At 51.7% G+C, this 12,375-nt stretch overlaps 4 protein-coding genes across 4 annotated transcripts; 1 reads left to right on the top strand and 3 right to left on the bottom strand.

The window, feature by feature from the left end:
* Positions 1–257: 257 nt before the first annotated feature.
* Positions 258–1,934, bottom strand: KVR01_007602 (uncharacterized protein). Its single transcript, XM_044783700.1, has one exon. It carries the CDS (start codon positions 1,843–1,845, stop codon positions 364–366), a length of 1,482 nt encoding a protein of 493 aa, XP_044643855.1. The 5' UTR covers positions 1,846–1,934; the 3' UTR covers positions 258–363.
* A 324-nt stretch (positions 1,935–2,258) lies between these two features.
* On the top strand, positions 2,259–6,090 carry KVR01_007237 (uncharacterized protein). The gene is made up of 3 exons (XM_044782289.1): positions 2,259–2,310; positions 2,491–3,781; positions 3,845–6,090. The coding sequence occupies exons 1-3, from the start codon at positions 2,303–2,305 to the stop codon at positions 5,882–5,884; spliced, it is 3,339 nt and encodes a 1,112-aa protein (XP_044643490.1). The 5' UTR covers positions 2,259–2,302; the 3' UTR covers positions 5,885–6,090.
* Positions 6,091–6,126: 36 nt separating this feature from the next.
* KVR01_007527 (uncharacterized protein) lies at positions 6,127–7,176 on the bottom strand (the record flags this gene model as incomplete). Its single annotated transcript, XM_044788044.1, has 2 exons — positions 6,127–6,866; positions 6,903–7,176. 2 exons carry the CDS (start codon positions 7,174–7,176, stop codon positions 6,127–6,129), a joined length of 1,014 nt encoding a protein of 337 aa, XP_044643780.1.
* Positions 7,177–9,237: 2,061 nt separating this feature from the next.
* On the bottom strand, positions 9,238–11,659 carry KVR01_007322 (uncharacterized protein; the record flags this gene model as incomplete). The annotated part of the gene is made up of 2 exons (XM_044782635.1): positions 9,238–11,147; positions 11,251–11,659. The coding sequence occupies 2 exons, from the start codon at positions 11,657–11,659 to the stop codon at positions 9,238–9,240; spliced, it is 2,319 nt and encodes a 772-aa protein (XP_044643575.1).
* Positions 11,660–12,375: the final 716 nt, after the last annotated feature.

Below are 12,375 nucleotides of genomic sequence, written 5' to 3'. Positions count from 1 at the left end.
GAGTCCTCAAGTGCTCCAAGTTCAACACGGCTTGTGGAGTAACTAGTAGAGCTGTGTCCCGTCAGGGTTTCCAGAAACTGTTTAGCTGCAGATGGCGGGGCGGAAAAGTGTGGCAGCGTCAGCACATGTGCAGCAGACCAAGCTGTGTTATGCACCCCGACGGAAGCCTACGGCCAAGCAAGCCCTATCATATTCGACGAGTTATGAGTGCCCAGATTTCGGCCGGCTGCATCCTTATGTCCTAGCTTGCACAGGTATGACTCTGGCACAGTATGCAGTGTGCATTGCAATTTCACCTACGAGAAGAGTACCTACACTAAAACTTCAAATATTATTCCACATAGTAAATACTTCTCCACTCAACTACTCTTCCGTAAGCCTCTTATTTGATGGGACGGTTCCCAGGAAACTCATGATACTGGCGAGAAACTGCAGAAAGGCCAGCATGCCGGGTATGCCCAGGATTGCCAGCATTGTGTCTTGATCCGCGGCTGTCACGGCCTGCATGAATCCACTCCGGCTCTGCTCTGTTTCCGTTTTCTGGGTATCGCAATCCCTCGAGCCCGGTGTCTCATTTGCCGAATCCATTGAGTTCTCCGAATTCATCAAGGTGCTCGCGTCGCTCGATGTCGTATCAATCGCGTTTTCACGCACGCCCTCCTGAACACCCGGATCCGAAAACGCTGAGAGAAGTCGTCGGTAATTTTCGGCCGCAGAAATTTCACCATCTCCTTGCTCGATCTCTGATACTTCCCTGGGCGTGCTCAGACTTTGACCCCGCTCCTGAAGCAGCGGTTGCTCTTCAAATTGGTTCGAGATCTCGGAATTTGAGGTGTATGTCTGCTGCTGCTGCTGCCCCGGATGTTGAGCAGTGGTTTGCAGCATCTCAGACGGGCCTGAGCTGCTCCAGGGAGCTGGGGAAGCCTGATAGAAAGTCGCACCAGGCACGGAGTCCTGGATTTCCATTGGAATCTCTTCCAGGTTTCTCATTTCCATCGTTCTCGGGAGACCCCTGGCTATCGCTTCAAGATCACGCGAGAATCTCCGGTAGTCCTCAAAATCGACAAGAGTGACCACTTTTCCCTCCCTTGCTCCGCCCGCGCCGAATTTTAGCTTGGATTGAACTTGATGGTGCCACTTCTCGAGTCTGCCCTCAATGTCCACCTTTATGAGGAAGGGCCTGCCGCAATGCTCAAAAGCGAAGGCGGTGCGGAATGTTGGGTTGTGGAAAGCCTGGCCCTCGAGCTCGTTCTCGTTCAGATGCCATCTTAAGGAGGCGTATGTGGCTGTCCGTTTCTTCCGTAGCAACTGCCCGTAGAAGGACCATCGAGCCTCTTGTCTGAACACCTTCGATCGCTCGTGCCCAATCCCGCCACCACCGTTGCCGATAACGGTCGCCTCTGGAATCGCTTTCGTCGTCGATGTGACCTCTGCAAACTTCTTCTCACCTCCCAAGACCTGCGGCCCGAACCACGGCGTCATTTGGGCCTCAATGCCAGACTCATGCAGCACACTCAGGCGCTGGGTCGTATTGAAGGGTTCTAGGCAAGGATCCTCCTCGTCCAAGGTGATCGTAACTGTGGCCTCCTGCACACGACAATTCTGTGGAGGCCCAAAATTGAGATTCAAATATACAATGCCCCCAGGCCGGCCTTCGAACGTGCCCCATTGGGATTCTTTGAAGAGGAATTGGCAGTCGATGTTGACTTTGCCAAGGGACTTCGATCCGATGCTGGTTGATGAAGCCCCTACAGGCTTGAAGCTATCAGCTCTCCCAAATCGACGGAATGAGCTCAGTAGTTTGGGATGAGGTCCATCCTCTGTCCGGCGCACTGGTCGGGGCATGGTGCTTGCCTCTGGGCTGAAACCCGTGGACTGATTGAAGCTTGGAGAGAACGTCAAGGTCCCAGTGATGCGCTGGGGGGTAATGAAATTGAGATTCAGCATTCGAAAATAGAGGTTGCCTGATTCAACTGCGGCTGAGGTTCGGGTGACCTACTTAGTCCACCCAGCCACGCACCATGCCTATCACAACCCCGGCTACGCGACAGGCATGCATGGCTGCTCGCGAATAAGACCAGGGACGAGCCACTAGAAGGATGCATCCTGCAGGACTATTGCACAAATTTGATCCAAATGGGGGGCTGGTTGACGGAGCAGCGACGCCACAACATGAGAAACCTTCTGACTATTATCGTATGTACACCTGCTAGTTAGTATATCAGTAAGGGCTGTCACGACCAAGTCAACGAAACTCATCAAAACCCATTGCAACCAATACTCATCTCTTTGAGTCTTCCCAATGTCTGGGTAAGTGTCCTTAATCATGCACTGAGGCCATACCCTCGCCGCCGTAAACCCTTCGTCTCTCATTCTGTCCACATGTGCACATTGACGAGTCACTACTTGAATATCGCACCCCTCCCTCATATGGCTCTGATAGAATACAGTCCAAGCTGACCATGAGGGTCGCTGCATCCTTGGCTTCAGAAGTGCGGGCAGACAACCAGGTCCTAGTCACATGGAGCCCAGCAACACTGGAAACAGTCGCGCACACCGCTCAAAGCCATTTGTGCATTATGTTAGCCCTAAAGGAAAGCAGATAGCGCACAGCGCATCGGCGGTCGGAGAACAGGAGCCGCGGGACAAGAGCGTCTGCGACAACCCCGACGACTCATCCTCCAATAGTAGCGTGGACTCCTATGATGAGTTAGACGAAATCGATCCCGAAGATTCTATTTCTGTTAGTGGAAAACAACAACACAACCACCGCACCAAGCGCAACGCGTTCCTTCCGAAGGATTGCGCGCACCAGCACCAGCACCAGCACCAGCAGGAACAACCTCAACCTGTCCCGAGTTCCATATCTGTAGAGTTTGGCCCTGCCGGTAGACAAGGGTTACCCTATTCGTACAACAGCCTCTTCGGGCCAGGTCCGCAAGGAGGGGCAGGATGGGTACCTAGGGTACCTCCTCCAGCACCTTATTATGGCAACGCTGGGTACATGCCTCCCAACCAGGACCACTACACGACGCCCTACTGGCAACAGCCCTCTTACGAGGAATGGAATGATATGATGCATTACCCGATGTGGAATCCTTTTGCTCCAGGACAGGGCGGTTGGCCACCACCTGCCGCACCTGTTGGGAGGCCAGGGAGATCCCACCGGGCTCGAAATCGGTCCGTTAAGACAAAGGAGAGGCATTTATCAAATCATGCGCTCGATGCAGAGTCTCGGCCAGCCGGGTCCGTCGCGGACCGAAGAAGTCCTGGGAAAGGCCCGGGGAAATCTGGAGACGACGTGGACGTTCTGCGACTGGCTGCCGATGTCGACGCCGTTTATACCTCTGTCGAAGCAAGAGACCTCTCCGTCCATCTCGAGTTCGACCTCTTCAGAGACTTAGACGAAGAGCTTGAAGATTTCAGCCGGCTATTTCGGATGGGCAACTTCATAGCAGCGGAGTCGTTCTTCGAATCGCACCTCAAGGAGCACATGAGTAGCGACCCTTCCATCTTCGTACAGTACGCTGAGATGCTTCTTGAGAAAGGAGACTTCAAGTCACTGCTACTTCTGGATGGCAATTCTGTGTTTGGACGGCGAGGGCCCAATGGCCGCAAAGATCCAGAAAAGTCCGAGGTCGAGGAACAGCTTGAGATTAATTGGATGCTCGTGCGAGCAAGGGCTTTAATTCATAGCCAGCATGAGCTGCACACGGTATGGCACGGTATTACGATACGATTATTTGATGACTGTACGGCGTCAGATATTAATTCCACCGAGGTAACTTCGAACTTATCACTGGAAATCTTCCGGTACAGCTGCATAACTAATTCGTCACTTTAGTTGAGGAATCTCAGCATGAGCATGCGTATGATATGCCTCGCATCCGATCGAACCATCCCTCGCGACCTGAAAGAGAGGGAATTGAGTGACTGGGCCGGTTGGAAGAGCATTTACAGGCAACTCCTTGCGGAGCAGAGAATATGGGATTTCAGGGATGTACTGATTGACGCATGCATATCCTACGACACGGACCAAGCGCTAAATGCTTTCATTGACCATACCTCCCCCATAGAGGGTATGGTGGCAGACTGGCAGACAGGCACGCCGGACGAGTCGACGGAGCTTGCATTGCTGGACCTACTCACCTTCATAGCTCTCCACAGCGACCAATCTCTGGAAGATGGAAGGTTGGTGGGTGACTGTCTGCGCCTAGCTGAGCCAATCGGCCACTCACTGTTGGACAATTTTCCTCACACAGTCAACAGTCGGCCCTTCATTCAATGGCTGATCTCCAAGGCTGTGGTAAAGAATGCTTTCGAGCATTTCGCGTACCTTTCGGACTACGCCGGACTGGCGATCTGCCCCAAGTCTGCGGCAGGCTTGCCTCATTATATCCCAATCCGCCAAGAAAATCCCGGCTGGCTGCCTCATGAGCTAAATACGGCTGCCCGCGATATTCTGCAAGCAACACTCAAGGCATCCCGGGATATGAAGGACTACCAAACAGAAGCTCTTTGTCTGAAATCGCTGGCTCTCGGGACAAAAGACCCTGTTGCCTATTTCCAGCAGCTGGGCCAGCTTCAGAAGAACCAACAGAACATGGGCGGATTCTTGAGCACGTGTCTGACCAGATATCTAATATGCCACGATGATGAGTCGAAAAAGGTCTTGCTGGACGACCTGAATAGTTTTGGCTCATGGAAGGACGCGTCTGATCTCTTCGACCCCATTGGGGCGGCCAGCCGGGATGTTCTCCAGCATGCGCTCTCCAGACGCCCAGGGGCGGAGAGTCCCATCCCAAGCATCATGTCGGCTTCCAAGTATTCTTTACACTTGCCAGAACATTTCAAATCTATTTTTCGATACACGGGACGGCCCCGACTCACTGAGACCGGTGAACACCCTCGCCCCCCAACCGAGATCTCGCTGGTGGAGCAACACTCCGAGAGTGAGGATGAGCCACAGGAGAGCCCGGAGAGAAACACCAGGTCACGCAATGCCCGCAATAATGGTGGATCCAGGGTCGGAAAGAAGTTCGGTACCAAAGAAAAACACCATTCGGCCGCGCCGGGCTTCTACCCAGGCCCCTGGCCCAGCTACGGGGTGCCTCCGTTCTACTTTCCGATGAACATGATGCACAGGGCTCAGGCCCCTCCCCCACCAGAGTGGCTACCTCGGCCACCACCACCTCCTCCCACTGTCCAAGAGTACAAGCCGAGTCCAGAAATATTGGAAATCCAGAAACAACTAGAGATCCTCCAGGCTGAACGCAGGGATCGGGAAGAGTCCAAAAAGCGAGCCGAGATGCATCAGCCTCCTCCCACCACCGAGGAGCATAGACCCAGCCCGCAAATGGAGGAGATGAAAAAGCAACTAGAGCACCTCAAAGCTGAACGCAGGGAACAGCAAGAGTCCAAAAAGCGGGCCGACATGGAGCAGAGGATCAGACAGGAAACCGAACACACCTTCAAAATCAGGATGGAGGAAATGCTAAAGGCGCAAGAAGTGGCCAAGAAGGAGATTGAGCTCACAAAAGTTGCAGCTGAGAGGGCAGCCCGGGAGCGACTCGAGGAAGAGCACAAGGCCGAGGCTGAGCGCCAGAGGCAAATCGCCGAGCTAATTGCTAAGGCTGAGCGCGATGCTGAGAAAAAGTACGACGCTGCGCTCAAGGCCGAGGAAAGGCACCGGCGGCAGGCAACCCATGAGATGCGGGAGCAGATGCGGGAGGAGATGCGGCTGGAGATGCGGGCTCTCGCGAGGAGAGAGCGAGAGCGCATGGAGGACGAGCTGCAGCGCCGGGGACCGGAGCAGAGTTGGGCGCAGTCCCCGTGGGAGGGCCGGCAGCACATGGAGGGAGAAAGGGCTAGGGAGGAAAGATAGCGTGGATGACCTCGGGACGCTCTACATCCTGAGGTGGAGAAAAAGCCTCGCGGACGACGTGAGCGTGCTGGATATGTATCCCACGGCAGTACACAACATAGTGTAACCTTTAGACATAGAGATTAAAAGCGAGGGGAAACAGTTCTTAGCGTATCTGGCTCCAGCCTGTCAAACATAAAAATACACAGCGAGCATTGACTGTCCTATTCTCCAGGCCTTCTTTTGCATGAGAATTAAAAACCCTACCACCCACTGTTCCAAGCCCCCATGGGATGATTCATCTCAAACCACGTTTCGCGGGGAGACGGCGGCCGTCGCGCCCTCGCCTCCTTCAGAATTCGCTCTCGCTCCGCGATCTCCTTGTCAATGTCTCGCCAAATTCCGAAGAAATCAAACGATGCCGGCGCTGTAGTCGGGGGACCTTCAGAGGGTGTGTCCAAGCCCAAGAGCACCATGTCGCGAGAGATCCTTAGCTTGAGGTAGCCGTTGCCAATGAACTGGAAGGACAGTTCATGTGTTCCGTCGCTGCTCTTCACCTTCACAGGTTTGCAGCTCGCGTGGGTGGGAGGGCGGAATGGCCCAAATGTGAAAACCGCTCTCCCAAAATACACAATACCATACAAGTCGATCTCGTTGCCAGACTTTAACTTCGTGACATCAGATTCATCCGATTCGACATCAGAATAATCTCTTCTGCCAAAGGAAACCGACTTGTAATATTCGACATGATCGGTGCAGAACAGGTTAAATGCCTCGTCCGATAGTGACAGTCTGACAGGAGTCGTGTTGTTCTTTTTCTCAGCCTTCCTGAGAGATTTGTATGCGGCACGGACCTCCTCTTCCTTGCTCTTCTCAAGTTCTAAGAGTTTTTCTTCCGCCTTTCGCTCCTCTAGCTTCTCACGCTTTCTCTCTTCGCGCTGTTCTTTCCAGTCGTAGTAGCAATCCGCGTCAGATCCGTCATAGGATTTCTCTGACTCTTCATCTTCCGTCTCATAGTCGTCGCAAATCTGACAGTCACACTCGGAATCCTCGCTGGCGCACTCGCATTCCTCCGCTCCGTCCGCTCGTCCCTGGAGGCTCTCTGCATCCTCTCCCTGTTCACTTTGCTCTTCAAGCTCTGAGAGATCTTCATCGAAGTCATGGGGGTCCTCTTTTTTGAACGGTTCTCGGTCCCATCTGAGTGACAACACTCGGTAATACCAGGAAGGGAGCCTTGTTCTCACCCGGCGTGCCTTTTCAACGCGGGAGGCCCGAGGGTGCAGAGGATCGGTCTGCTTTGCGTTTCTGCCCATTGTTCATGTGATGGTGAGTACTGGTCGGCCAGGGACGTTGGAATGTGTCGAGTTTGAATGCGTTGCACAGTTGAGTGATAGAATTATGAAAAGCTGCTCCCCGAGTGAGGGATTCGATCACGGAGTGGGAAAATTGAGGCCACGTACATTTTACATTTATGGGGATTAAAGACGAGAACGGAAATTCACGCACCCAGAATCGGAAGGCACACACCCTCCCTAATATTTAACCAATCAGAGCACAAAACCTTAAAATCTTCACGACTTCAACAAATAAGTCCTCTTTATAATTCAGGACCACAAACAGGGCGAGTTAGTCCTCTAGGAACTCGGGTCGTACCTACCGGCCCTACTCACAACCCTCCACTATACTTCACACTCCGGGGCTCGCCCCCTTCACCCCAGCCAGCCCTTTCATAGAAGACGTCTTATATTCTATACTTCTTAGTCAGCAGATGGGTGCGCACCTTCTAATTCTGGGTGTGCGAATTTCCGTTCTCTTAAAGACAAATGGCCTGACAGGTGGAGATAGGTGCACGGCCCAGGAGCCTCTCGGATGAACCGTGCCAGGCCCACCCGAGATAACCTTCAAGCCTTCTGGATCTCTATTACCATTTTTAAAGCTCCCCGAGGATCAGTGTAGTGTTCCTCACCAATATTTTGCCCATAGCCCCACCTACCCTTAACAATAAGTTAGTAACGCACGCAATTACACCACCTAAACACTATCACCACTTTGCACACTTTTGTTAAGAGGTGGGTTCAGGGGGTTCTCCCCTTGGTTTTCCAAGGAGAGAATGAATAGGAAAGATACTACGTCTAGACCTATTAACTCGACTCCTGCTCCGTAGGGGCTGCCCTCTGACGTGAGCTCTATGTGCGACAATATCTGTGCAAGGTTACGGCAAAATTAACCTCCCGAAGCAAACCAGCATACATTGACCGAACTTGGCCCTGGCCGACATAACCAAGTGTATTCTCTATAGCTTGTATAGGAATGAAGGTATTTCTTCAAACGCTGGGTCTTGAGCATTTACCACTGCATAAAGGCGCCACATACATTTTACATGTATGGGGATTAAAAAAACGAAACCACTTCCCACCAGCTGTAGGAGCACCCTTACAGAATAAGCGGTACCAGAGCTAGACGGTGTGGCGGGGGAGCCGACACCAATGGTCCCTTGTTTTCAAATGACGACCTGGATGAGGAGGACGAGTTACTAGCTGGCCGCGCCGGATCGAAGCTGGGGTCATACTTGCCGTCCACGAGGGGGCCCAAGGTGCCTTTGGGTGTTGAGGCGATATTCCTCAGGAGATGGAAGCGCGGGGCGACGCAGCTCACCCTAGCCCTGTTGGCGGCGCTCGGCGGCACAGTTGTCAGAGATCGCGATATTCGCTGTCACTGACTCTACCTACGGCGACTATTCGTACTTCGTAACCAGGATTACTACCTGTCCCTAAACTTGCTTTGGGGCATAGCCACACTACGCGATCTTGGCCAGGCAACAATGCTCCTCATACTCACTGCTATCATTGCCCGGCTTTATGTCTTGTTCTCATGGGAAAGGGGATGAAAGAAGCCTTGAGGGAGGACCCTTACTCATGCATATGTAATTATGAACTTTGTAAGATCGTAGCTCTTCTTGTGCGGCTTCACCACCAATTAGTGATTTGAAATCAAGTCCCCAACCTTAGAGCTCTAGAGAATGAGCCCGAGCTGATATTTCGAGTGTTGCTCGACTCTATGACGCCTGCATCTTACGATTCTGTCATATTTGCCCTTGACACTTCTTCAGCACAAGAGTGGTAGACCTTGAGGCACAGCATTGAATGGATTACCGGAGGTGGACTAACCACCACGAAACCAATTTTTTAAGTATGGTATCTTCATCTATGCTTGCATGTGATTGTGACTACTAGTAACATTAACTTGAAGCCCGATGCTCAGCGTCAGAATTGGAGTTATCGAGGATTCCTCAGCTGCACCGGCAGGTCTTGATCTTGGTGTTCGATTTGGACCTTTAGGGTTTTCACTAAAACGGCCGGACAAGGCTTTCCGCTCTACACGATAGTAACGATTGACTTTGCTTGTCCCGCAAATTCCACTGCCCACTTGTCCATGCGATAGAAATTCAGGTATCCAAGCCGTTCATACACTTCCTCGTCCCCTGCCGGCCTGCCCAGCACCAATAAGTGTGCGCTGTGGATCATAAGGTGGAGATCGTCGTCCGCTACATGAAGCAGCCAAACGGTGAATTTTGTGCCTGGTTTAGACCCTTTCCCGATAAAACGTTGTCGCCCATGACTGGCACTATCGAATTCCTCTTCTGATCCACCTTCATACCTTGATAACACGCGGTTTACCTCTCTCCTCTCCGCTAGGTGCAGATTTTGTTGGAGTTTTTGGGGTCGCCTTTGCAATGTTCTGGTTCGCGAAGGGTCTGGCGTGACAGCGATATCGTCGTCTGCTGTTGTGGCGGTGGCGGCGCTGCTTTTCCCCCAGACGGCTTCATTGATTGGGACTTCCTCAAGATCCCCATCAACAATCACCCACCCATATGGGGTCGTTACCTCGGCTTCCCGGCCCTGTGATTGGGGGCTGAACCACATCTGCGTCTCAACAAGTGTCGCGCGGAGCCGTAAATATGTGCCCTCTCGTACCACCTGGCCAAATGGGTCATCCGAGTTTGCCGGTGTGCACGCAGCGGCAAGGACCTCAGCGCGTGGTCTTAGGACCCAGTATATCGGAGCGTTCCGTATGCTTCCATCGATCGATGCCCATGACCAACTCGGTGCGCGATATTCTACGAAACTGCCGCCCTGTGGGTGGGGGTACCACAACAACATTTTTTGGATATCAAAACTCCACAGACCTGCTAGATACCGTAATGGCGGTACCATCATCTTTTCAGCAAGCTGTTCCTTGATCGAAGTCTTCAAAAACTCTTGTGCGACGCCTGAGAGTGCCGGCAGCTTGTCGCGCACACAACTGAGGTCGCGACGGCAATATGCCTCGATTAGTTTGATCCAAAATTGCAGGGCCTCCTGGCTCATATTATCGGCTCGTACTGCCGCCACATTTCCTTCGCGCCCGGTCAAGGATAAGCGGCGCTGTAACTGTTCCAGGCGCGAGGACTCGTTTTCCTCCGGGTTTTGACATTCGCAGGCGCGAAGCGTCCGGCAAGTCCACTGAATCTCGTCGGTTGAGAAGCAGACCAGCCTGGTCGCCAGAGCGTGTTCTTGCAGTGTCCACGCACGAGTCATAGCAGGGTCTATTATATTATCATAGAGATCTTGGTGAAAGCCGGAGCTCGTGGTCCTCCGCACAGCCAGCATGCCGCTTCGGACTAGCGATGTGTCGACAGCATGGTCGGTACCATTAATTCTGGTATCGCTCACATGTGACTGCCAATGGAACAAAACTTCCTTGTTTCCGCGGCTTTGGTGCAGAAATGAGAGCCTGGAAGAAGCCACGGACGAGGCGGAGATGGTCAAGTGAGCCTGAGCGTAGACAGCCGACATTCTGGCAGACTCATGGATCCAGTCCTGTAAATCGTCTTGGATTATACACAGGGCATCGACCCAAAGGTACTGCACCCTGATCTGCCTAGCCAGTTCTACAGCGTCTCGAATGGTCGCCGGGAGCTCCTCCTCATCCACCCCCTGGAGGAGCTCGGACAAATTAGATTTGGTGGCTTGAAGAGAGCTCCCGTCTCCCCAACAGTAGCTTAAAGCGATGTACCGGCCTATTGTCCCTGAAGAGGGCTCAACAAGCTTGATCTTCAGCTCAGTTTCAAGGGTCCCGACATCCAGGACTCGCGTAGGGAGCACAGGAAAGTCGTGCCTACATTCTTCGTGTTCCTGGGAGCAGATCTCAAGTTGTCTTCGGAGAAACTGAAGCGCTTGCTTAGAATTGCCAGATGGGCTGATGTGTGGCGCCGCGGGTAAACGACCCCATGGTGGTGGATGTCCTGTACGATGCATCAATCATCTGTTAGTTGGAGTTGTGCATAACGTTTGGTCTTCTTCAAATTTACAGTCTTAAGCCAAGAACAGCGGAAATATGAATAGTACCTGGGGGTTTGTAAAGGAGCAGCCTTAGAGGGCGGCGAGGCAGGTCTCGCATCGAAAATAACTCCACACTACCATCTGTGAAGACATTCAAGCCGTATATAAGGAACTTGTCAATGGGCCGTCCTGATTCTTGTCGTTTCCAAAAGCGGTCGACAATCTGGAGTAGGACTGCACAGAACACGCACGCATTTTGCTCCGCGCGCTGCTGGAAATCTGGCCGCCCGCGCCACCAAAGGTGGTAACCAGTCAGTGTCCCCTTGGCCACGTATTCCGGATCGGCTTTCGTGTTTTCCAACTTCTTGTCCGCTCCAAAGAATGTTTTGAGGTTCTGGTAGTCAAGATAGAAACACACAGGACACCACCGGGCTGAATCGTCCACAGATTCGCCGTGAAACAGTTTGAAAGGCATGGTGACGGCAAATGAGTGTGCCATAAATCTTTCGAGCGGGGGCGAGATTTTCTGCCATCCTTACTGTGGCCAACGCTGAGTAAGCCTGGTGCCACGCGCAAGCGAGCAGTCGTCACAGGCAGACAGTATTGCCGCTTACTACCCCTAGTATATTTAGTATAGTATAATATGTGTAAGTAATTCCGCTATAACTAGTTAAACTAAAATCATTTTAAAATATATTATATTATAATAAAAACATTTATTTATAATTAATTTATATAAAGAAGAGAATAAAGAAAAAGAAAGTATGGAGTATAAAAAGAAAGGAAGAAAAAAATATAAATGACCAGCTAATAAAGTTAAATAGAATAAGATAAGATTAAATTAGATTAGATTAGACTTTATATTGAAATTTTATTTTAAACTTAGTATTATTCTATGAGTATTATACTTCTATGTGCGTCCTAGACCTTAACATCGCCTTTTACTCCTTCGACTTTCATCCCTAGCCTAACAGGGTAAAGGGAGTTAGGGTAGCTAGGCTCACTTTATTGTTATATGTTATTTATCAGTCGTACTCTCGTAGAGGCCTCGAGACTACCCCCATAATATAATGTATGCTGGGCAGAGTAATAACGAAAACAGAGATCACGTAGGAGCAAAATCTTTCAGGGTATGGATCCACGGTTCACGCTCCATCCTGCGCGGAACAAAGCCCCGTTACGGATATTATG

The sequence above is a fragment of the Diaporthe batatas genome, assembly GCF_019321695.1.
Source record: "Diaporthe batatas strain CRI 302-4 chromosome Unknown Contig00008, whole genome shotgun sequence".
Classification (NCBI taxonomy): Eukaryota; Fungi; Ascomycota; class Sordariomycetes; order Diaporthales; family Diaporthaceae; genus Diaporthe; species Diaporthe batatas.
Note: the sequence above shows the minus strand (reverse complement) of the source record. Positions and strands in the feature narration are given on the sequence as shown.